The 26,322-nt window shown below is 40.9% G+C and overlaps 2 protein-coding genes across 3 annotated transcripts; both read right to left on the reverse strand.

Moving 5' to 3' along the window:
- Window positions 1-12,033: 12,033 nt before the first annotated feature.
- rnaseh2a (ribonuclease H2, subunit A) lies at window positions 12,034-16,776 on the reverse strand. Of its 2 annotated transcripts, none has more exons than XM_080462765.1 (9): window positions 16,675-16,776; window positions 16,234-16,365; window positions 15,467-15,538; window positions 15,105-15,231; window positions 14,935-15,022; window positions 14,340-14,477; window positions 13,838-13,925; window positions 12,826-12,949; window positions 12,034-12,402 (listed from the first exon to the last, which is right to left on the reverse strand). In XM_080462765.1, exons 2-9 carry the CDS (start codon window positions 16,358-16,360, stop codon window positions 12,237-12,239), a joined length of 930 nt encoding a protein of 309 aa, XP_080318891.1. In that variant the 5' UTR covers window positions 16,361-16,365; window positions 16,675-16,776; the 3' UTR covers window positions 12,034-12,236. The 2 variants fall into 2 exon arrangements, with proteins under 2 accessions (XP_080318891.1, XP_080318892.1); XM_080462766.1 differs by having other exon boundaries at window positions 12,041-12,402; window positions 16,234-16,362; window positions 16,675-16,732.
- Window positions 16,777-18,979: 2,203 nt separating this feature from the next.
- Window positions 18,980-23,151, reverse strand: LOC308109916 (transcription factor Sox-10-like). Its single transcript, XM_080463773.1, has 4 exons — window positions 23,077-23,151; window positions 22,009-22,669; window positions 21,358-21,629; window positions 18,980-21,146 (listed from the first exon to the last, which is right to left on the reverse strand). The coding sequence occupies exons 2-4, from the start codon at window positions 22,443-22,445 to the stop codon at window positions 20,362-20,364; spliced, it is 1,494 nt and encodes a 497-aa protein (XP_080319899.1). The 5' UTR covers window positions 22,446-22,669; window positions 23,077-23,151; the 3' UTR covers window positions 18,980-20,361.
- Between the last annotated feature and the right edge of the window lie 3,171 nt (window positions 23,152-26,322).

Consider the following 26,322-nt stretch of genomic DNA (forward strand, 5'->3'; position numbering starts at 1 on the left):
ACTCATCCTTTACTATTAAATAAAAAGGAAACTGTGTCAATTCATTTTCACAAAAAAAACCTATTAAACTTGACCGTTCCAATGTGTTCCTTGGGGACACTGAGCTCGACCTTGTTGAGGATCAAGTATCTTGGGGTCACTCTGGAGTCAACACTCCCCTTTAAAAAAAAACATATTAAACTTACTGCTAATACAATCAAGTTCAATTTACAGAACTTCAAACAAATCAAGTCCTTTAAGACAATAAACTCAGCAAAGAAGTTTTTACATTCTATGATATTTCCACACAAACTGCTGTATTACATCCTGGTCACTCAGTGGAGAAACAAAGAGCAAACCCATAGAAACCCTTTTCAAAAAGTCTATGTATATAAAGTGCTATTATCTGGGACCTTTACAGTGTGCGTACAATTTGTATTTGTATATGACTGTTCATTGATGTGCGTTGTCCCGATCAAATAAATAAATAGATTCAATTAAATGAATAAATATTAGAGCGCCACCTCAAAGGAAGAGCCGCACAGTTTTGTAGTGATTAACACTTTCGTCTTTTCCTTCTTAAAGTCCTCCTTTTGAGGCAAAGTTGGGTTTCCGGCCATTTCTGTATGGAGTTTGCATGTTCCTCCCTGTGCTGCTTTTGTCTCAAATCTACTAAGTAAAATTACAACGTATATATTCCACATCAATATCCTAAATAATTTCAACAATTCTTTTAAACTAACTTGACTATCTATCCTCAAAATACCGACATCTTTCACAATTATGTTTGCCAGCAGTTATTAAGTTACTTTTAGGATTCAAGAGTTAAAGGTTTTATTGTATGAGGCACAAAAGCATCCCCATGAGTCAACACATCCAGCTGTCGCGTTCCCAGTGCGATTCCAATTAAAAAAGCCAGTGAGCTTTATGCATTATTCAAAATTCACACCTGTCACACATGGGATTCATTGCCACGGAACATTTCACAGCTCTTCACCCTCTAGTTATCCACATTCCCGATCAACATGCCAGTGAATGAATGCTGGGATGAAAATTCCCACCACTGCGCTTTTAAAGGGAAACACATTTTGGGATGCAGCCAGTTGAAGTGAAACCGCATGTTTTCTGTTTGCCTAATATTCATATCTTGTGGACTGTTCTGTTCACGCTGAGTCTGCAAACACATGTGGATGCACCGTCAATACAGAGGCCGCACACTCTGATCGACACAAAGGAAATCAGTGCTGCACCACACAGTAGTAATCACTGACTGGAAGGCAGATTTAAAGGGTAAAGTCCACGTTTCTGTTCACAAAAAGGTTTCTGAGTGATTTTACACTGTTAAACATTCTCACATGAAACAATGCCAGAGAAGGAGAAATGGTCAAAGGTGGCCAGTTGAGAGAGAAACTCTTGAGACACTGCAGCTGGTCCACCTCCTAGAGGAGGGGTGGGGGGGTGGGGGGGTAATCTTGCCTCACGGAGGGGGGAGACCACGCTTCAGTTATGGACTCGGCAGTTAACTTGTTCTCCTTGTGCTTTGGCGTCCGCCAACGTTACAGAAATGCATGTTAGGTTAGTTGGTGAATCTGTTTTTTTGTTGTTTTTTAAAAAAGAAAATGTTTTTAAGTTCATGTAATTTGTGATCAGGACAGACGATGGTGTAGTGGTTTGCTCTCTTGCCACACAGTGAGAAAATCCCCAGTTTAAGTCCAGTTGTTGTCCCAGTACAAGTGTGGGCACTGACCTAAATGAATAATGCTGCTTGTTTTTCTACAATCTCCAGTGAGCACAGCTGCTTTACTGACTCCTGCTACTTGTGATTTGGTGTCCACCACCTCTTCAATACAAACACCTTGGTTTTGTATCAGATCCTTCCCAGGCTCCTCAGTAGCAGCGACATAGGAACCGGGGGCGCGGAGGGGACATGATCATTTATTTTGAAAACACAACTGAGGGTTTGTTTCAGGTCCTGCTGTCTGTCCTGTACATTTGTAGTTGTAAATTTAAGTGAGGAGACTATCTGTGGCTATGTACATCAATTTAAACCACAATATTCACTCGTACATTATGTCTAATTTTGGGGGGATTTTTAACTTCAGTACCATGATGCAATAAATTCTTTCATTACCATTGTTTATGCATGAATGAAATTTTGCTTTTTGTTTTTTGTTCCAGCCTAATGCTAATGTAAGCATGCCACAGCTTTTACACATAACACGGGGGAAGAACAGTCTATTCAATAATGTAACCCTTGTAGTACACGATAATATGATGTACATCTGTTATCAGGACACTGATGGAACAAAGAGGGGTGAGGCAGGTGAGGAAGGAGACGACCTGTGACGTAGTCAGAGAAGAAACAGGTGAAGCGGTGTGGTGAGGCTTTACATTGATCACCAATGGATTCAATTCAGAGCAGAGCTGACATAGACTGATGTTCACTTGCTTTCTGCTCTAAATATAAGGAAGAGAGAAAAATTTCACATAGTCTCATTGCAAATAGTATAAATTATGTTTTAAAAAACAAAACAAAACCCTAAAAAGGAAGTACTTGAAAGAATGCATATTCGCCAAATAAAATGTACATAACCCTGTTGCATTTATGTTTTTTAAATACTGTAAGATTGAACATGATCATATTGCCCCGCCCCCCCTCCCCCCACATGTTAGCCTGCTTTCTACACCCTTTCTCAGTAGTGATTAAAAAAACACAGTTATAGCTCCTATATTTAAATAGAAAATGTGCAGTTATTGTCTTTCATCCAAAACAAATGGTTGCTTTGTATTGAAAAGTGCTACGTTAGGAAATCATCGCAGACAATAAGCAGAGCTGGTGTATCAACAATCAAAATGTGTTACTCCCCATCGCATAACGTTCCTCCTTCAACCTTCAACTTTTATGTGTTTTCTGCAGGCATGACACATTTAATTAGCACATTTCAAAATCCAATTTGGTCCATCTTGGTTTTGTAGGCCAGGGCAGCCCTGGAATGATCTTATACTAAGAATCATAAAAAATCAGTGGGATATTACTGAGGACTATATCTTTCGTAAAGAAAAAGAAAAAGTGAAAATATCTTTTTCATGTAAAGGTGCTTTAAGTGTCAGCAGGTGAAGAATGATGTTTTGGGGGAATGACCCAGTTACCAGCTTGCCTGACGTCGCCGCCACATTCAGCTTATGCAGCTTTTTTTTTTTCTTTTTTTTTTCTCATTAATATTAAATAATGAATGAAGGCACATGAATTTTACATCTTTTTGTTCATTAGTTGCTGTGAGATTTGGGGAGGGGAGGACGTGGCGGCTGACTGAAGCTCGTAAAACGCACCGTTATAACAGGCGGAAACCTTTTTTTCCCCTTTCGCTCTGCTGAAATGATGTCATAGTTTTATGAAAAGATGCCCCAGGGGAGGTCACGCTGGGTCGGCTCCCTGCAGCCAGCAGCTTGGCAGGGCTGGGATTTGAAATATGCCTGCCACTCGTGTGAATCCATTTCCCGTCCCGGTAAGCCAGTCTCACAAGAGCCACGTCAGCTCGCATCTCTTCATAGACTGCAAGTGCCTCCCCCTGCATCCACATCCGCCCTGCGTACGTGTGAGAGCAGCCAATACAAACTGGAACATGCAGACAACTAGTAGGAGTGAAAACAGGATTGTACTGTTTACTCCGGTTCGAAATCCCTGCAGTAAATACTGCATCGATAAAACTGATAAGGGGCTGTTTTTTGTGTAAATATTGTAAGCTTGTATTTGATTTGAACTACATCTCCATAAGGAAACAATCCATTAATCATTCCCATCTGATGAGTAATAGTTTTTTGGGGGGGTAAAACCAGGAAAATTCTAAATTTTCTCTCAGCTTAACATGGTCTCTTCAAAGAGTCAAAAAGATTTACAAACACGGAAGAGGAAAAATCCAATTTCATAAAAATATTTACTACCCTGAGGGTATTTGGAGAACTGTACCGGCAAACGTTTGGTTAATTGATAGGACTTCTACATTGACATGCCACAACATGAGATCCAAGTTTCAGCAGAATTAGATCACATTTCTCCTTCAGAGCTGCGTTTCCACTTTGTGCCATTCAGCGAGGTGCTGGAAACATTCCTCAGAGATTTGGCTCCATATTAGCACGGCGGTATCGCAGAGTTGCAGCAGACCTGAGCTTCACGTCAAAGAAAAAAATCCTGAGCGTCCCAAACAGCGCTCTGCTGCTGGATTGAGATCTGTTAACCGTCGCAGCGATGTTAGGTACAAGGAACTTGTTCTCAAGGTCAAAACACTAATTTGGGATGGTTGTTTTTTTGTTTATTAAGAACTGTGTTTTTGAAGAGTTGAACATAAAAAGCAAGAACACTCAGGTAGGCTGTGGTGTTTATTATCAAGGCTCAGTTGGTACAAAGAAGCCCAAAGTGTGCCAAGAAAATCTTCCCACATTATCACACCACCAGCAGCCTGCGAGAGCCACTGAGACGTGGACGCACGCCTTCATGGTGGCCACAGAAATAGACAAATAATATACCATGCAAGGTTTTTTTCCACCTGTATAGTGTGATTTCTGGTTTGCTTATGTGAACTGTGTAGTTGACAAAGACGCAGCTGGAGCCCATTTTTTTTCCCTCCAGATTTAACATTAGTATTCAGAGATGTTATTGTAATCAATTATATTGCGTGGTTATGCGAGACGTGTTAATGAATTTCAGGATTCCAGCATATTTTGACATTTTCTGCTCATTTTCTTTAAACTGTATTGACAGTCGTGCAAAGCAAATCTTACCAGATGAGCCTGTCTGGCGTCAACCAACACAACGTGTTTATAGTAACATAAAACACCTTTTTTACCCCGTTCGAGTCAGTCGGGAGTTTAGTAGATTGTTCCGGCCATGTCATTAAAGCACATTCAGTACATATAGCTTGTATCTTGGTGGACAGAAATGGGCTCTGGCTGCCTCCCTGACCCTGACAGTAGAACTCGCGACCTCTTGACATTTCAAAATGACACAAGACGAGATTATACATTTATCGCAACAGCTGCAGATTATATTTCAATTCCCTGCAACTGACACTGAGGTTAATAATGTCGCATGTCACATTAGTTTTGCAGCATCAAAGCAGAGAATTAGACTAACTCCTAAAATCCTCTGGCGTCCCCCTTTCACAAGCACAGGACTAATTGATTGAGGGTCTAATTGCTTTCGCTTTACATCGTATAATGTGTTGATATTTCAAGCAAACTGACCAATAAAAGATAATGGAAATATTTCCTCTGAAGTAGATTTATTCACAAACTATTGTGAACAGCACATGACAAACCCTCATAAAATATTCAGGAAATTAATATCTTATTTGACACCAAACGCATCGCAGCAACACAGTGGTTTGGTTTATTCAAAATGGAGCAATTCGAAAGAATTCCTCTAAACTGCTTCAGTGATATTTTGATCTGCAGATTTGTTGTTGTTTCTGCACAAAGTGTCAGACGAGCTAAAGGTAATTGGCATTCGGTTCAATGACAGCCGGCTGTATCTGCATGCGGAGGATTTATATGTTTGCATTTCTGAACCGTGTTCAGGTTTAATCAAGTGCATTTTTTTTTCAGTGAGGTACTGCAAACATTAAATGAAATATCAGTGATGTGTTCTTAGACCTCGATTCTTTAAAAAGCCACAGCAGCTCTCGTCTGCCTGGAAGTGGGTCACACAACTTACAAGCCGTGTTAAAAGCCGAGTCTGGGAAGAGGGGCTTCTCTAAATAAAACACAATCTACGGTCCTCTGGGTGAATTATCACACATATACAAACCTACTAAGATGGGAAGAGGAGACGATGTATATGCAACTCGAATACTTGATTGGTAAAGACTGGTCCTGGTATGAAATATTGAAAATCTTTATCATCCACATTATGGGACTTTGTCTAAAAAACTGTCACAACATAAAAAAACAACATATTGATAAAACATGTCTCAACAACTGTGTTTGCAGAAGATAAAGGTCATAAGTCATCATGTATCACCTCACATCAATATGTTGCAAAAAAAACCAAAACAAAAGAAAAAACACCTCAAACTTTCATTGGTTTCGCCTTGAGAAACATTCAGTGGAAAAGACTTAAATATTGGTTGTTTTTACTCATTCAAAACATCCATCTCAGGGAATTATTTTAATATTATTGCACAATGAACAAGGAGGCTTGCTAATGAAGATAAATTCATCACACATATGAGCTGCTTTTGTTGTTTCCGTATGAGACTTGTGTTGAATATGTTTCTTAACGTTTACCTCCCTCATCGCTTAGAAAATGAAACCACATCATAATAAAAGATATCTTATCATATAACTTCCAGAACATTTTAGCCTAGGGTTCCTTCTTTCTCTCTTCAAGGTTTATCCCTGTAGTAAATAAAGTTGATAGCAGAAGATCACTTCGGAGATCTCGCTGGCTCAGTTTTGATAGTCCGGTACTCCTATCAGTCAATCAGATCAAGATCTGGGAGATTGTGAGACTACACACTGAGCTGGTTGTTCCATTCATCCATTTTCTTCCGCTTATCTGTTTCCGGGTTGCAGGGGTGGCAGTCCGAGCACCGTCACCCGGATCACATTGCACCGATTAAGAACCTTTCCCACAGGTGGTGAGCCCATGGGAAGGTGGCGCCCGGCGTGGGACACGAACCCACTACCTTGAGAGTGTGAGTCTCATGCTCGACCAACTGAGCGAGCCGGGGGATGAGCTGGTCGTTACGCTCCTCAAACATCTCTGAATAGTTTGTCAGTCTAAAAGGGCAAATCATTGTGCAGAAAGACTCCTCAGCCACCAGTGAACATTAATCCCACGATGGTGCGTCCATGGTCTGCTGCAATGTACAGAAAGGTGTTACATGTTGGAATAACATTTAGATTACAGGCCAAGACTAAAGATTATCTAATGAAAGACCAATCAAAAGCATCACAATGCCTTCCTGGTCAATAACGAGACATGGATGATTCATCTGAACAAACAAACTCCCGCCATTCCTCTGTGATGCAGGTTCTGACACTCACATGTGATTGTTAGTATTTTAATGATGGGCCCTTGTTAGAGTGAGAACTCTGGCCTCTCCGTAGTCACACAATACCCGGTGAAAACAGTGTACTTCCACCTTTCTGTGGTAGCGTCCCCACGAGGCCTGCCGCTCCCTGTCAGTCACCTCGCTGTCACAATTTGTTCCTCGACCTGCTCATTTTCGTTTGCCTCAAACCTCACGCCTCAAGCGCTAAGCTCACTTGTTGCTGTATATACCCCGGCCCTGACAGGCACCAGCATGAGGAGACATTCTGTTTTATTCAGTTAAATCCATCTGTGGTTTTATGTTTGTGATGGGATATTATGACATCTGTTTGTCAGATGGTTGTGATATTATTGTTGCTGGCCCCTTAGCTGTCACTGAAAGCTGGTGCTGGATAGGAAAAAAAAACTCATCTCTGTAGAGGACTTAAAAAAAGGAACTATATTATTAATAACTTAGAAGAAGAAAAAAGAAATAACACTGAAAGTATTTAACTGAGAAGTAAGTCCTGCAGACATGCTGCAGGGGAAACAGCCTACTGATCATTCTGAGGCAATGGGGACACCATGTGGTCAGGACCAGCTATTCCAATTAAAAGGAGCCACCATATGTTGAAGGAGCCCAGTGAAATGCCAGAGCTCCCGAGGCAGCCCAGCAGAGATCATTTAATCTGAGTTTGATGTACAGCAGCGTCCATGGAGAACACGGATATCATGGCTGGAGATCACGATGCTGGTTCACAGAGAAGGAGCAGCTTTAAATCAAACGACTCCGGCTGCTGTGGGAATACACAGTACAGTATGTGACATTCAGCATAGATTTAATGACTGCCACAGAAACATCGATTAACGATGTAGTGCTGAATTATTTGCAGGTTCATCCTCATGCAGAATGGAAGCTATAAAAAAAAAAAGAAAAAGATCTGGTGGTTATTTCTGCAGAGATTTGCAGCTTGATCAGAGGGCCACAACTCAATCATCTGTACGGGCGGGCCTCGTTGTAAGATTATTTATTGAAGTATAGGGGATGAACGCATACATTCAATGATAACGTTTCTTTTTTTAATTATGAATTTTTGGTGTCTTGATGCTTTTATGCTCTTATTGTCTATAATGTGACCTTGGGTGACCTGAAAGGTGCCTCCAAATTAAATGTATTATCATTAATATCATTTGATCTCACAGGCTGCAAGAAGGCAGACGGGGGTCTGAAATGGCCCCCGAGCCAACACTTGACCATGTCTGTCCTACTGGGCACTCACACATTTAGCCATCTGATACTTTTCACGAAGAACATTGATTGTCTCTCATATTGTTTAATATTTTCGGAACTTGCGTATCCGATCTTTTTTTCTACACAATAAACTGTATAACTGTTACAGTACTTGTATGTACTTGATTAGGAGCAGCAGATGTTCCTATGAAACAGTGTATTTGATCACAAATAAGACCAAATTTAATTGTGGCATTGTCATGAGGCCTATCATATAATCTGTTGATTAAATAGATGTGCGGTTCTCTACGAGTGGAGCGATTTCGAAGTTATAGAACAAATATCTTCATTGCCATAATCTCTGACTCATTGTGGATGTGCACCGCGCAGCGTGTACAACTCCCGGGTTCATTCATAAAAGCTTTCTGTGTCAGACGTGGAAGAAGAACTGGTGCAATCCAATTAGCAAAAGAGACGCCCTGAAAAGAAACTGGGGCTGTGAGTGACAGCTGCAGGGATTAAGAGACATGCGGACCTCTCTAACCACATTGATGACGCTGACCTTGGGGCTAAAAACAGCACTCGCAACACTGCTGACTGGACAAAACGATGTTTTATGGATGAGATGGGAGGATCATACTTACTCAAATATCTCACCAATGGTAATATAGTTGATCACAAGGGTATAAATGAATAAAATAACAGAGTGGCTTGATGAATGGGGAGTTTTCTGTACACGCAATTATATTTTCATGGTGTGCTGTTTTCTTCATTTCAGTCTACAGGAAACAGGTGAATTCTCATCTCGATGTCACAATGAATGTGTGTGTGCATGACTTTTGTCCACTGTAAATCAGGATTGACTGTAAATGGTATAAAAAAAAAAAAATAGATGGATCTCAGAATGAAATGGAAGAAAAGCAACCAAGTGTCACATTTTAGAGAACGTGTTATCGATCAGTTGTTAGAAGTGCTGTTGTTCTCTGATGAGGCCCTGCAGACCATCCCTGTGTTATAACAATACTTCATCCTTTATCTTACAATTAAGTGATTTGCACATGATCACACAAACAAACTCATAAAGAGCAAAAATAATGTTGAGATGGCAGATGACTTAAGATAAATCATGTTGTGATATACAGATAACTGATGGTGGATGTTTCATCATCATACGGCTACAGCAGACGGAATTCACAGGACGGTAATTAAAACTTTAAGGTCAATCTGTGCAGTCATCCTGCAGTGTCCCAATCACGTGCTCTCTTCTCCAAATGTGTCTGTATCTCAGCACTCTTTTCACGCTATGTGCCGTCTTATCTGAACTAAAAGAACAAACAGTGCGCACTCAGATAAAAACGCAGCAGCCCTGGTTGGACTGTGACTCATTCTGGCGGTTCTCCTGGCATCAGCCAGAGCTGCTAATCAATGGGAAAACAGACGCGCTGCCAAACGTTAGTAGGTTCTAATCTGCTTCCCCTCCTGTGCACCTTGTTTCTTATTGTCTGCAGACACTTGGTTAGTTCATCTGAATGCTGTTTGTGAACACCTGCCATGCTTTGGCAGATATTCCCTCTTCACCATGTGTTTTTCTGTCAATTTGCAATATTACCCGAAGTGCAGAATATCAGTACATAAAAAGGGATTTGTAGCATTTTGGCAGAGAAACTCGGAAGCACAGAAATCGCTGGACAGCCACAAGTGCTTTTAGTGTCATCACTTGTTTGAGACCCTTACTAATTATATGTTTACGGAGCAAAGTCAACAAGCCTCTTTCCCATAAACAGGTCCGTTCATTCACCATGTAACAGTGCCAGAGTGATCTAATAGCATTAGATTAGACCGTCTTAAGCTGAAATAGATCACCACCCGACTCGTCTAGAGGCGTGGACTAACTATTTTAATCCCATTGACGCAGTAGGAAGCCGGGCTACTTGGAGGAATTAGCTGAAAAGGTTATAATGGGACGTCTAAGAAGGGATGGAGGCGTGTATCAGACAGGACACAACAGATCAAGACCTGCTGATCAGGGCAGAAAGATCCTGACGCTTCCTGCAGAAGCTCCAGCAGACAGCGGACCTCCTGGGACCTGCTCACCTCCTGCCTCCAGCTCTCGGACATCATCGCACCAGCTATAAAACATGGAGCCCGTGGCCCAAACGATGACCGTCGCCGCCGCCTTCAACGCAGAGAGCTTCTCCAGGAGAGCCCTGCGAGCCTCGCCGAGAGGCGCTTCGTCTCACTTTGTGAGAACCTCCATCATAATTTTGTCCTCGTTCGCCGTCTCCACTTTGGCAATGAACTGTGGGAAGAAGATCCAGGAGTACAGACACAAACCCAACCACAACTAGCTACAGGGGACACACGCAGAGACATTTTATAGCAAAATATTGGAAAATTTATGTTTTTATGAAGACCTTCTGTGTTCCTGTGGCCAAGTTTTGTGTGAGGTGTGTCAGCCAGAAGAAAAATGCCTGGAGAGCCGGGAGAGCCCATCAGGAGACGTGAGAGACAAGAGACTGACACAAGGACTGCTGCGATTTGATCTCAAGATGCTTCTGTGAAGTTTGCTGGATTGAACCAGATTCCTCTTGCTTCACAATAGTTTCCTTTATTTCATTATTCTTGTTCACTTATTGTTCAATGATGTAATATTGCAGTCAAGAGTGGAAAAATATCTAAAAAATATTTAGTTCAGTGTTTCTGCTGCTGTATTCCCATTTAAATTGTCAGATATGCTTTTGAAGACTGTAGATTACTAATAATTACACCTAAGAAGTTACTCTCAAATTTGTACAAGTGAAGGATCGTAGTTATTGCCCACATTGTGCCCAAAGATCCTTCTTTAATATGTAGTGATAGTGTGCCATCTACTGTCCAAGAACAAGTCTGGACTCAGCATGCAAAAATACACAATCTGATTATTTTTAAATTGAAGCACCGAAACAGAAATGTACAAAATTATTGTTTTTCTGATTATGTGATGACTGAATTAAATAATAGTTTTGGATTTTGAATGTTTAGTGTGTGAGGCTTTTCCCCCCTTTCCCCCCCTCCTTTAAAAAAAAAAAAAAAAAGGTCAACAACCTCTGAAAAGCAAAAAAAAAATAAAATAAATAAATACTTTGGCTAAACGCTCAATTCACTGATTGACTGTCCTACTTTAAACCTCACTATGTAACAAAGCAGCTTGAACAAAACAAAGTTGTTTGATTTAACAGATTCTAATCAAGAGTGACGTGATGATTTTGGAACAGCTTTTGGAAGCACAGATGAACAGTATTTAAATACCTTTTTTTTTCTCCATACACAGCTAGTTAAATGACGTGAAAGGGCTCATTTTCCTTCCTGGTTAACTGATTTGCAGTTGTTATGTTACACATATGGTTTTATCTTCCTGGTATAAAGCAGTTATGGACTAAACCTGTACGAGATGACTACACATTGTGGATTTTGGACTGCGTAAATTATTTAAGTGTTTGAAGGCCAAGTTTCTTTGCCACGATGAAAATATGAACATTTCCCCCTCCATACTCCTTTTGTAATGTCACCATTAGAGGGCAGTATTGGCTTTCAAACTGTCAGAGTGAGTCATTGATAGGTTCGCCTCTCCAGCAGCCATCATAAGGAAGATATTTTCTCAGTTTGAATGTTTTCCATGATAAGAACTCAGTTGTTTTAAGCAGGTGCTTTGCCTCAGGAAAAAAAAAATCTAAAAACATGCTGCTGAAGCAACCGCAAATGAAAAACGCTAACGTAGGATTTCAGAAGGGTGGCTTTCAGAAATGGAAAAAAACAGTGTTAAGTAAAGTTTTTTATGTTTAAAAACAAAAACAAGGAGTACAAATAAAGACAGATTATTGTGATCTATAAGGTCACATTTGAATATACAAAAATAATGTCAGGAATGGTTAAGGGATTTATAACCACACCTGCTCCACTGTGTGGAGAACGGCCACTGAAGAGCTCACATGAACAAGTGTGTCCTCTGGTGAGCCTTCACAGTGTGTTGAGGCTCTTCAGTCGTCGCTCAGTAAAGAAGCGGTGCGTCTGGTGGGGTGGATTGTGCTCTTTACCTCCAGCGGACACGCTGAAGTAGGACAACATGGACCTGTTGTTCTGTCGCTGAGCCACCTTCTCCCCGGTCTCCTCGTCGTCATCGTCCCTGAGGAAAGATTTAACAACTCAAGACGGGTTTTCACACTTGTGGTTGAGCCTCGTCCCCCGAGGTCAAACAATTTACACAGGCATTAAGTGTGAACCGAAAATCAAAGGGGTTGTGGTTTTCACACACTAACACAGGCAAGCATTCTTACACAAAATGAAGTTTTCTGTTCCTTTAAGTTCTGATCACAACTACAAACCATATTCATGCTAAAGGGGGGAATAAAAAAAAAAAAAAGAAACTTCCAGGTAAATCCTTGAGAACACCACAGTTACTCATTTCCACAGAGTAGTTTCTGCCGGAGCTCAGTCTACTGTCAATCACGCTTAAAAGCTAAATTATGTCCTCATCTCCTTCAAAATCAACCCTCTAATTTCATCCATCCCAGAACTGCAGTCACTATAAAGTACAGAGGCTCTTTACCAATGAACGTTCACTGCCTTGTTGTCCATCAGAGTTTGTGCCGTGCTCCAGCTGAATCGAACAAACTGAGGGTAACCAAACACAGGATCCAAGTACTTCAGCAGCCATGCTTTAGTCTTGGGGTCTGGAAACAGGAAAAAAAGCAGACATCAGTGTGACTTTATGCACATATAGCCGTTACATAGCGTCTAGTTAAGTTAGGTACACCTGATGATGTAAAACATGTTTACCATAAAAATTTGACAAATTGGGAGTAATCAGATAATTGTAATAATCCGATCTGAGGTATACATCTACTTTGGATATGTGATCATTGAAAAGGCGATAGTGGATATGTTTTAGTCAATTATTGGATTTATTTTACAAATCGTGAAGTAAGACGTGGAGTTTCCTGTTATTCCCAAAACACAGTTTTGTTGGCTGAACATGGCCTTGAAGTTAGCTGAGGAAAGGGTTTTCATTACCATTGACATACAATTGGTCTCCTTTCCACTCCAGAAGTGGCTCTACAACAACTTTCCACTGCTGCACGTCATATTTGTCATTGTTCTTTAGTTATTCTCGTTTTTGTACACGTGCACAGATTTGAAAGAATGAATTCAAATCAGATTAAACAGTTCACGTGAACAGAGACATCAGCATATTGGGGAGAAATACAGGTGTGTTAATCAAATCTTTCAGAATTGTACCACCTTATACTGTTCACATGATCAATAAACTAATAGCTCCAGGATTTAGATAATGATCTCATTATTATCGGGTTTGTAAATGGTCTAACTCTCTTCCTATCTAATAGGGAGAGTCTGCTCCACAGAAATCCAATATACTCTAAAACTATGAAGGTCTGTCGTATCCAGGTCTGTTTCACACCATAATCGTTTGCCCACCTTATTTAAATACTTAAGTAGCATTGTGAGGCATACAGAATTTAACTGTGTGTTCATTAGATGTTTCTTTTGCACAGGACATTCAAGGACGTTACTGTGGGACGACTGAATCATCTGTATGTTACCATTGGGGTATCCTGACCCGTAGTCTGAATCCACCTCTCCCAGGTCCTCTGCAAACTTCCAGTCTCTGACCACACGGTCCCTGGCTACCTGAAATATAAAGACGAAAACATGAACAAAATACCAAGTAATTGAGTGTAGACATCGAGCTTTTGGGCGACAGCAGTGTGAACTTGGTGACCCCATCATGACAACCTGGCAGGTTTACACTGAGAGACACGTGTGACAGCAGCTTTCTGTCCGAGGATCCAATAATGCAACATTTCTGACATACTGCTAATCAATCTCCTGAACTCTGCTGAATTTAACCAGTAAATACTACTTTCTTTTGGACAGATATGCTTTAAAAAAAAAAAAAAAACACTTAATTTGCTGGATTACATCTTTTATTCCTCTAATTAAATATGTTCTATCAAATTTTGCAGTCTTCAAAATAACCAACAAACTTTAATTTTAGGTTTAAAGGCACAAAAAGAAGATCCAGTTTTTTGTTTGGCCACTTACCTTTGCACAGATACTGGCTGCACTGACAACGGGGAAGAGGGAATCAGCCTTGGGCCTCACAGTCACCTCAATACCCGGAAAAAGCTGAGAGAGTTTTGCCTCATACTTCTCTGCTGGGCCGACTGTGTCCACAAAAACCTGCATTTTCAGACAGGACAGGTGGAGAAGACAGGAGAAAAAAAAATCATTGCAAACAAATGATGAATGAAAACAATAATAATAAAAATAATAATAATACGTACAAAGACACCGGGCTCATTAAAGAATCAAAAATAAGAAATGTAGCACATATCGATGAGGAAACATCTATGGTACTATTGTGTTGCCCAAAGTTTCTTTTGAACTCTCATTGATAATTTGCTTTATACACACATCTAATCAGCAGAACAACCAGTAAAAGATGTCAAACTGAAGTTTTTCCAAAAACGCATGTCTCTCTTTGAATAGAAGAATTTAAACGTTTTTTTTATAGATCTGGTTATTTAGCACATTTTAATAGACTGACAATTCTATAGGGAGCCTGTATAAATATGCCAGAGGAAATGACAGAACAGCCTGGCCTGTTCATATTCCTGCAAATAACAAGGTGACATACCTCTTTAAGTTGTACGCCACTGTCCAAGGCATACTGCACTAGACCAATGGCGGTATCATGTGAAAGAGCGTTCAGGTTGTATTTTGTCCTTGAGAGAAATAACAATAAGTTAATGTGCGCTTTAAAGCAACAAACCTCAATATGAGCTCAGTGGTCAGTGTGCCAGGTACCTCTGCAGCATGCTGGTAGAGATGGTGTTCGGTGAGAGGATTTGAAGAGCCCAACCGATATAACTTTTGGCTTCATCCAATTTTTGGAAAAGATTTTCTCTTTCACTCTCTGACAGGGTCTTTGAATCTGGAGGATTAGACACAAATTACTGAAAATAAAAAAGCTGATTTATGCTATACTATTTGAGTGCACAGGAAATGGTGACTCCCATTGTTTTGTATCGTGTTGATAACTAAGCAGGGAGAAACGACGCCAAAGTTTTTTTAACAACTTGCTCACAAAATAACCGCGGGTATGTAGTTGTATTTTAAAGTCAGATTTTCTTCTTGTGCTGCTGTATTTCCATCTAGAAGAGAATTACCTGCCACTTTCAAGCCCTTCAGCTCCTCTTTTTTTGAAATTGGACAGAAACATATTCCATACACCATGGGACCTGCATCACAAACAACAATAACGCTATCAGTAGATACATCACAGGGCATGTCATAACAATAATCTTGAGTTTAGAGATGTAAAACAATTGTAGGAGGAAGCAGGGGTGCTCGGAGAAAACTAATCAATGCACTTGGACAACATGCAAACTCTATACACATGGCTTGTTGAACACGTGACCCTAAATATTTCTATATTAATATATTATATTATTTCAACAGGGGTGTAAATTAATCAAAATAGAGCCTAATATTTAAAGCAACATGGAATACAGGCATAAATAGCCAGAAAGTACTCCCCTCCTTAAACGTGTTTGTATGATGTTTAAAATGCTGATTTGCAGATTTCCACTGGACAATCTATAACTGAGATATTTCACTATTTAATGATCATTGCAGGTTAATTTTCAAAACTGATCACAGCAACAGATCCCAAAACACATGATTCTGTTCTGGGAATCACTTCGCATCTTAGTATTTAAGGGGGAATTTGTTAGTCAGCAAAGTATTCTCCATAAATCAAACGTTTAGGAGTGAGTAGCTTGGCAACTGTATAGTTTTTAATATCTGATTTGTATGCATATCTTGTAAGATAAATAAAGTCGAACATGTTTTGTGCAGGAGGGGAAGTTGTGAAGATGCAGTTTTGCAACACTTGCAGATTGTGGCTACGGATGTAATAAATGAGGCTGCATACCCAGCACAGGCCCCCGGCCCGCCTCGTCGATGCCCAGACAGCAGTCCTCGGTTCGACACATCTCTGGGATGTCGGAAGCCAGCCGGCAGCTGGAGGAGTTATCCGCTTCGAACGGGCCGAGGTCCATGACTGCTGCAAGCAGGGACACACACTCGATATACAACGTCTACATCTTTATCTGTCATGTCAGTTATAACCCTCCCTGACAACCACGAGAAGACACAACACGGGCCGTTTGTGACTCACTCAGAGGACCGACACACGTTTCATCTCCATCGTTCATTTGTGGACACACTCAGCTTTTAGCTAAAAGCTACACTTCACGCCACACAAACAGAGGAATTTGTGACGTGCGCACACTGGTATGCATTGGTTTCACTTATTAGTCCAGGCAGAGGGGCAGCAGGTGACTTCAAATATGTGAATAAAGTTATTTCTGACCTGTTTCTTTCTTTCAAGCGGCCCTGAACGTCACCTTCCCACTTCTTCTGTCTCACACACATTTGGCGCCCGTGGCTGACGTCACGCGCTACTACTACTTCTTCTTCAATTGGCCTTGATGCGCCGCAGCGCCTCCAGTGGCTCAGCAGGGTAACACACAGTAAACACTGAGCCGATGGTCGGTTCAGCAAGTAAAATCTGACGTAATTCATTGCAGAAGGTCTCCAATAAATTCAGGTAATAACGTTTGACTTTTCACGAGATTCTCTGAAAGATGTTATTTAAACTATTTGCCCTGTGATGGACTGGTGACCTGCCACGGTGTATCCTGCCTTCAAACATAGTCTGGTTTATTGACTGTGCATCACATTGTCAGTGTACCTTTTCAATTAAATCATGGGTGAGATGTTTTCAATAGGCGTTGCAAGAGTAGACACTTGGCTGTTTTTTGTCATTTGTGAGAAGAAATCATGTTATAAGAGGCACAATTGAGTTTTAAACAAATATAATTTTATTGAAACACATATTTCATGAACTAAATCTTGTACAAATGCAATGAAGACAATTTACAGTCAGAAGATATGTAGAGCAGGTCAAACAGTTGCAGGGCTCCATGTAACTACTGTATAGTTAATTATCTTTATTTGAGGTTTTAGCATACTTCCATCAGCCTTTCTCAGTCTCCATAGCTGATGACATTATCATTTGTCCTGAAAATAGAGGCAGTCTAACATTCAGAATTTAGATTTGAAATTTTTTTATGATACTATTTAGAGTTTCTTGGGGAACTTCCACAATGCCTGACAGTTTCCAGCCCTCGTTCTACTTAACTTTTAAGATTTTTATTTGAATGAAGGGAAGAACATGTAAATTTCCCTCCCTCTTCTTCTATACTATATGTCAAAATTACCAAAACAAAGTTTTAAAAAGAATAAGTACACAAAGAAAAAATGTTTGATAGGCATGTTTATGAGAACTGTTATTAATAATTGTTTATTAATACTTTCTGTTATTAGTTGAGGTATTTTTGTTCATTTTGAATTAAAAACAACAGCAAACATAGTTTTGTTGCTGGACTGATGCTGGTTTAGTTGGTGAGCGACATGCTTTAATGCCGGTGGACCATCAACATAATGTATAATAGAACACAACATATACACACACAATGTATAAGCAGTGTGCATCGTTCTCGTTGAGCTGGTGCCCATCTATGCTGTTTTATGATGTTTTTCAAATGAGTTCAAACATTTTAAGCTTGTAGATTGAAGTGATATTTAGCTGTATGTTATTATATGACGAAATGTTGTCAAGCCAAGTATTCTACACATGTGATGGAGGCGGAATGTCAGAAACACCTCACGCTAGGATGTAGCTCAACAACTGCAACCTGAACTATAAACATATTGTTAAATTCAAACCTTTGTGACGCCTCTCCCAAAAACAGAATAGAAAACAGATAGCTTTTAAAATTCAAACTTTCTGTCTGATCTGTGGTATTACGCCGGTCACTTGTGTACCGTCTTCTGAAATTTGCCAATTATTGGTTGCTTAGTTTGTATAATGCCCTGGGGGCGGTTCAAACATTGGGAACACAGTTGTGAGTCAGCAGTTTGATGATTTTATTTTACTCTCAATGATGCTGGAATACTTTTATCAGGGATTGTGTCATCTGTTTGTTTGAATTCATTCAAGTTCATTGTAGTGCCTCTATTTTTTAAATTTTTTTTAAATCCTCCAAATTGTTTCTTATTATTTTGCTGTGTGTGTTGCCCTGTTTGTTGGGATCACCCTCAAACACAATGCCAGTAATGAGCTTGGCACTTGTGTTTTGGATGCCCGCAGAAAGGGTTTAAACTGCAGCTGAATGTGGAGGCAGGGAGGGAGCCTCAGGTGGAGAGGAGAAGGCAGCGTAAAAGGAAAGCCATGTACAAAAGTCCAAGTGTACACTGGTTACTGAGCTGAAATTGGCCTTGCCTCTGGCTCTTTACACCCACCCCTTCTTTCTGTTTCTGTCCGTCGGCCGTACTGAATGGCTCTCTTTGTCTTTCTCAGTAACACGCAGTCCCCAGCCGATTAAATGTGGGGAATTAGTAGTCAATTTTAGCCTACCACACACACAAACACACTAAACAGCTTAGTTTGGTGGGGCTCTGATTGTGTTGTTATTACAGTTCACACGTCAGCAGCATGGTTTTAATTTATTATTTTTCACCCTTCGCTTACTAACTGCTTCACGTCTTGTCGCTGAACCATCCCTGTTGCACGAAATAAGTCAAACACAGAATGGTTTTTTTTTGTTTTTTTTATAAATAAATTGATTTAATAGATGACAACAATAATATTTCAACATTGCTTTTCTTGTAAGGAAGCAAAAATACGCAAGAGAATGTATAGCAAACACTTTCCAAAAACTATCCAGAATTATACAAAAATGGAAGAAGCAAAAGTGTGACACACGACACGTTATTACTTACATAAAAATGATAACTACATGGTAAAAGGGTCAGTAGAAAATAATAAAGTATGTGTCACGTGATAAAGGCAACGCCGTGGTAATGACCATTTTTCACATTGGTGAAGAGGGAGAGGGCTGTGTAGACGCAAACATAGGAAGAAACTGTTAAGAGGAAAACATGGTTTAGGCCTACATGTGGTGTAAAAGGGCCGTACATGTGATTCTAATCCTTAAGTAGAACCCAAAGCTGGCCAATTATCTCAAGAGATTTGTTTGAGACTTTGAACTTATAGATTTGAACTCATTTACTGGTTTATCAAAAGTAAATCAGCAAACCGTTAGGCACTTGAAATGCAAGAAAAGAACAGAGTGAATGTTCTGTCATAATTTGATTAACTTGGTAAGCCACCCAGGGTCATATTTCTCCTTTTCTATTGGCACAAAATGAGTGATATTGAGGTAAATGTCCAAGACTGAGTTGAAAGGCATCTCTAAAAGCTCTCTTTCCCTCTCTTTTCCCTATTTTTCCCCTTAAAAAGCTTCATTATTAAGTTCACTAAAGTCACTGTAAAGAAAGGACAGAGGTACACACAGAGCTATCTACATAAGGAAAATTAAAGATGCAACTATTCTTTTTGCTGGCCATGAAAACAACAACCCTATCTTAGTGAAATAAAACATGCTTTTTCCCCAAAGCAGTGGTGCTGATGTATACATGTAATATCAAACAGTCACAATAAAGTTACACCCTAGATATCAACAATGACAATAAACTTACTACTCATATAAAATGACAGAAAACATCCTTTAGTTTGGTTAATAAAAACTGATTATGTCAGTCTAAACCCATCACCTCTGAGTCCAGAGTCTCTCATCAATCTGACATCCAGTTGTCCGCACACATCTGTGTACACAAATTTATGATGGCACACGTTTGTTAAGGTTTTCTTATTTATGATTGGCTGTTGAAAAGTCACACTCTATGCTGGGTGTGTGTGTTTAAGGCCCCGTGGATGCATCTCGCATTATATTGGCTAAAAAAATGTAAAAACCTCTAATATAACGTCAGTATGGCACGGGCACACGCACGCTCGCACGCACGCACGCACGCACGCACGCACGAACACACACACACACACACAAACAACAATTACATGCTTACATATTTTTGCACACAGACACACTGATCCACTCACACGCTTCCCATATTTCCTCTGCTCAGCTGGTCTCCCTCAGGGTCTTGTGAGTGTGGTGTAAACAGGCTGCTCCCAGTGCGTGGGGCTGTGAGAGGGGGCCACGCTGGAGGGGTCTCCTATGGTAGTGTACAGAGGCCTCTGTGTAGGACCCATGTAGGAGAAGGCTGAGTACAGCCCCGGGGCCTGGCTGGAGTGGGCATAGTACGCCCCGGGGGCCTGGTGCTCGCCGTACTCAAACTGAGCCCTGGAGGCCAGCGAGGGGAAAGCAGAGCCGTAGTGAGGGAGGCTGAGCGGAGTGTAGGTAACATGGGTGCCTGAGGAGGGAGAGGAGGAGGCCTCGGCATAGTGGCTTGCAGACGCAGACTCGATCTTGACCTGAGCCTTGGAGGGGTCGGATGAAGACGGCGAGGCCTGAGGCTGCTGCTGCTGTTTGGAGAGCCAGGCCGAGTGCCCGCTGGCAGCGGCGAGCGCATAGGCATAAGACGAGGCCGAGGATCCTGCTGTCGGGGGCCCAGCTCCGCTCTGAGGGTGGCCGTTTGGAGGGAGGTACTGGTCAAACTCGTTTACATCAAATGGTTCGATGTTGGACATCACCTCGTGGCTGATCTCACCGATGTCCATAGTACCAAAGTCGATGTGGGGTTTAGCACTTGATGATGGGCCTCCGGATGCTCCGTCAGCCCCGACTCCGAGGGCTCCCCTGGACCCCCCTGATCCCCCAGCCGCTCCTGCTCCCCCCTCCCTCTTGGCATCTGACAGTTTCCCAGACTGGAGCTCTGTCTTTGGGGTGGTGGGGGGTGTGGGTGGGCTGTGACCCTGACCTAGAAATAAAAGAAGAGTCAACAACATTTTCAAATGAGCTTTGACATCGGATTCTTTTTTTCTTCTTCTTCTTTTTGATGGATACATTTTAGAACTCTGACTATTTTTCACTCGCTGTCACTTTTTCTGGATCAAATGTAATTACATCAGAGGCTTAAAAATGTTTAATTTCCCTTCTGAGTGGAGAATGAAAGCATGAGAGCCACCTACCAGCAGGATGATGGTGATGGTGGTGATGGTGGTGCAGGTCGCTCAGGGGGGACCCTGCCCCTCCGTTGTGTTCCAGATGCAGGGTCTTGTAGTGTGACTGGGAGTGGCTGGCTTCCCCTTCCCCCTGACTGTCGGACTCGCTGGCAGGCGTCAATTTGCCGTTTTTGCGTCTCCGGGGCTGGTACTTGTACTCCGGGTAGTCCTTCTTGTGCTGTTTCCTCAGCCTCTCTGCCTCCTCGATGAATGGCCTCTTGTCGCTTTCGTTAAGCAGCCTGGGGGAGAAAATGGAAACTGGTTTAGTCCTATTTGCCTTCAGGCTTGATTGGAAAACTTTTTTTTTCAGAGAATATGTTCGGAAGTGAGAAAATGCTTCTCCAAATGATGTCATGCGTAATAGATCAATACATTGTGCGCGACAAAAAAAAAAAAAAGACAAAACGGCCATTTACCTTCTTTTTTTTCTAAATTTGACATATTTATGTGGTTGGAGCAATACAATAAAACGTATCCTATTGATATTGTTTCATGAGCTGGGTTTGTTTTCAATCACCACTTTCATCATTTTACATTTTAGCCTTAACGCACGAGCTTAGGGAATGCGTCACTGTGCGGTCATACTGCTGCTCAGTGGGGCAAGCTCCTCATACAAACCTCCACAGTTTCCCCAGGGTCTTGCTGAGCTCCGCGTTGTGCAGGTGGGGGTACTGATCGGCCAGCTTCCTCCTTGCGGCCTGTGCCCACACCATGAATGCGTTCATGGGCCTTTTCACGTGCGGTTTCGCTTTATTCCCGTTGTTAACGCGCACCGGCATGGGCACAAGTGTCCAGTCATATCCATCCAGAACCTGGCTCACCGCCTCCCTGATGCCGATTGGGAAGCGATCGTCCTCCTCCTCCGACTTGGCTCCGCTCCTGCTCCTGTCGTCTCCCTCCGCGACGCACAGCGCAGTCAGCTGCTGCGGCGGCCCGGCCAGAGGCGAGTCCTGACCGGGCTGTCCTCCCGGTTGAGTCGGTGACAGTGAGTGAACATCGTCTGACCCTCCGGGACTCAGCTCCGCCTCGGACAGGCTGTGCTCCTCACCGGACATTTTTTTTTTCTCCCCCCAAAAATTTAACTAATATGACAAAGACAGCCCTCAAATAATATTATGAGAGTCCAAACTCTTCAGTGTAATGAGAAGATTTGAATCAACGTCTGTGGTCTCCAATTATTCCGGTTATTGCTGGTTCTTCTCAGGCAAAGCCATGCTGCGTAAAAGTGTCCAAACCCTCTCCGTCGGATGAAAATCCTCCTCAGATATAGCAACTATATCTAAAAATCACACACACACAACAGAAACGACTCAGGAAACACACAATTTACAAAAGAATCTATAAAAAAAAATGTTTCGTGGGTGTCAGCCTAATTGTGTAAATAACGGGCCACATAATAAAATTAAACAAATCAAGTGATAAAGCGCAAGACATGTGGCCACAATACAGTCAAAACTGCATCCATACTATGTGTGTAATTTTTGTGTTTGTTAGAAGAAGCTAAATTCGGAAGAAATTTTATTCATCGATGACATGACTTTTTTTTTTTAAGGAAACTTCAATTCAAATAAAGTCAGATTTATTTAAATAATCTGGGAAACAAATTAGACGCAGCGAAAATACCAATACAAAATATTCCAATTTGTTTTAGAAATTTTGTTTTATAGGTAAAATTACATAACTTACCAATTTAGATGCCCAGTGGTTCAGCATAGGAGTGTGTGTGGCTGACTGTAGAGCCGATGAATGGCTGCTCTGTGTGGCAACACCGGAGCTTAAAGAGCGCCTTGTGAGAAGGACTGGGACGAAAAAAAAAAAAAAAAGTGATTGAAAGTGGAAAACATTCCCAGAGAGGCAGCATTCCAGTACAGCGTCAGCCCCGCCCCGCGTCCAAATCAGCTCCCCCATTGGTCTGTTAATTATCCAGCTGCTCTCTGATTGGCCCGTGGCGGCGCACTGTTATTGTCCGTCCGTCCATCACTGCAACGTTTCCAACGGAGAAGAGGTGAGAGTTTTACCTCGGAGTGGCTTAAATGACTCTACAGTGCGTCCATTTAGAGGGGGGAGAAGGCCAGCTTTGTAGAGACGTGTTGACATGTTGTATCAAACAAATAAACAATCATGAGGGGAGTTATTGCCATCTGTGGTTACATTCCTGAAAAAAAAAAATATAGATATATTTCTTCCGTTACCGGAAGCGTAACTCCTATAAAACGCATCAGACTTACACGTGGTGCCATTTGAAACATTTAAAAAAATACAACTTGGATGGGAATTCAAATCAACGACCTCCAAGAAGATCTGGCTTAAAGCAGTCATATTCTCATCACCTCATAAATTAATTATTACAGCAAACTTAAATGCTATTTTTAGTAATTCAGAAATCACATTTGATTAAAAAAAAAAAGGCATTTTATTGATCTTTTCTAAAACGTGATTAATGAATCAACATTAACCTCGTCACAATTAATAAATCATTTTTTATGGATGACAAGGGTAGATGTGAGTCAATAATGGGGACACACGAGCTCATATTAACAATCCAACATTATTTCTAAAAAGTCAAAGCCCAACTGTTTTATATGAATGAGAAAATACTTTTTTGATCTTGGCTTTTTAATCACTTTCTGGTCTTTATGTGCATGTGGGCGATTTGTTTATATGCTGTGATTTTTAAAGCATGGCCTGGTGGGAAAGATGAGAGCCGACTTTAAGCAGCATCTGACACACACACACACACACACACACACACACACACACACACACACACACACACACACACACACACACACACACACACACACACACACACACACACACCAAATGATTTCAACAATGACTCCTGTGTCAGTTGCCTCTCATGTTGAGCCTGACTCCCGGTTCTGTCCCTCTCCCTCTCGCTTCTCTCTTTGCTCTCTTTGTCTCCTTCTCAGGTGAATTGTAGCCATGTGATCAAACGCCCAAGCCTCTATCCATTAACCCTCGTCAATGAAAAAAATGGGGAACAAAAAGCAGTTTTGTGTGCTGCAAACATGAAAAAAATTGATAACAGAGAGCGATGTGTGCGTCTTTCTCCCCTTATGTCCGAGCATAGACACTAGTCGCGCACACATAGAAAATACCCTGGCGCGGACGGGCCGCATGGATCTCTGTGTTCCTCCAGCTCCGAACCTTTTCTGTCCCTGAACAGACTCTGCAGCACCTGGATACAGGCTTTGGGGATGCTGATGGTGGAGCGGCTGTGATTGGGGATGAGAGGGTGATGGGTTGTTGTTGTTGGTGGTGGTGGTGGTGGGGGGGAGACACCTACATGCCGCACCCCATTAACCAACAAGCAAGACTGGGATCCTGCGTGAGGCCTCCGAGGTTTGGAAGTGAGTTTTTAGTTGTTTTTTTTTATGATGTGTTAAAGGATGTAAGGGGATTGCGCTTGTTTCATCGGCCGAATGTCTGAAATCTGCGCATTTGTTCTTCGATTTTTACATTCGGGCAGACCGAGGGTGGAGGGATTACACTGCGGTTTTACGCAGTAGCTTTAGTTAGTGCAGCTGGATGTGCAAGGCCCCCCAGGGAGTGAGCCTCACAGTGCAAGGTGCTTATAACAAGAGAGTGCCCTAAGGAGAAAAAAATGCTTCCGTCAGTATGATTAAGTAACCAAATGTGGTTAAAAAAAAAAAAAAAAACACGATTGGAATCTTTAAAATTAGTGCATGCTGCATTTATTTACAATCATAACGTCAAATGTCTTCAGCTTAACTCAAAAGGACCATCACATTCTTTTTTGAGTGATTGCGGTATATTATTATTATTATTATTATTATTATTATTATTATTATTATTATTATTATTATTATTATTATTATTATTGTGTAGGTCCATGTTTGTTTTCTCCCTCTCTGTTCTCTTTCATGGTAGTTTTGTCAGATTATTAATACAGAAAGTTTAAAGAAAGTCAAAAACAAAAGTTAAACTTAATAAAATCAAGATTTTAGAGTTTGGATGAATTTTCTACAGCAGATAAAAAGTGAAATCACAGCGCAGCGCTTCTGATTTTATTGTACAGGCTTTACTGAAGTGTTTCTTTCGTTGTGTGATAAATAAAGCACACAAACGGAGCTCGTTGTTCCAATTCAACACCGGACTGTTTCGTACTGTTATTTCCAAAAACGGAATCACCATGAACGAGAACACCGAAACAAAATGAAAAGTGAAAAAACAAAAAACAAACAACAATAACCAAACAAAGAAAAAAAACAACAACACACAACTATTCTCAATACACAGATATATTATATAATACTAAGCTTTTTGATCTTTAACTTCTTTGATAATTAGAAAAAGAGACCGTCATGGCTTTGAACGCACCCTAAATTCAAAGTTCAGAAACTTCATTAAATCCCGGTCATGAGTATAAAATCATGTCATTATTATTACTTCTGTTATAACTGGTCGTGTTTCACATTTAACAAACGGAACACAAAGAAACATAAATTCATTTGGCTACAAAAGCTTCGTATTTCAAGTTGTATTGAACTTTAATTCTGACTTTGGCCTCAAATTCCTAAAACACCTGAAACGGGCATGATGCATGGTATGTTTAGTTTCGTCTATAAATATTTTTCCTTCGATTAAAAAGCTTTGCAGTTTCCTAATTCTAGGCTTATGTCACTTTCTCAATGTTTGCCTGCAGGCTTTTCGACCAGAACAAATAGACTAAACTGTGTCTGTATTTTTTTCAAACGCCAATAAAAACGTTGTTCTTTTTAAAAAAAAAAAAAGATCTAATAGGTTTTATTGACTAGATACAGTGAGAAAAAGTGTTGAAATATTTTGAAATATATGTGTTCTATTCTATTCTATTCTATTCTATTCTATTCTATTCAAAACCTCCAATTCAAACACAGCTCTTTTTTTATTAAGATACACAACATT

This window comes from Lipophrys pholis, assembly GCF_963383615.2.
Source record: "Lipophrys pholis genome assembly, chromosome: 5".
NCBI classification, from domain to species: Eukaryota; Metazoa; Chordata; class Actinopteri; order Blenniiformes; family Blenniidae; genus Lipophrys; species Lipophrys pholis.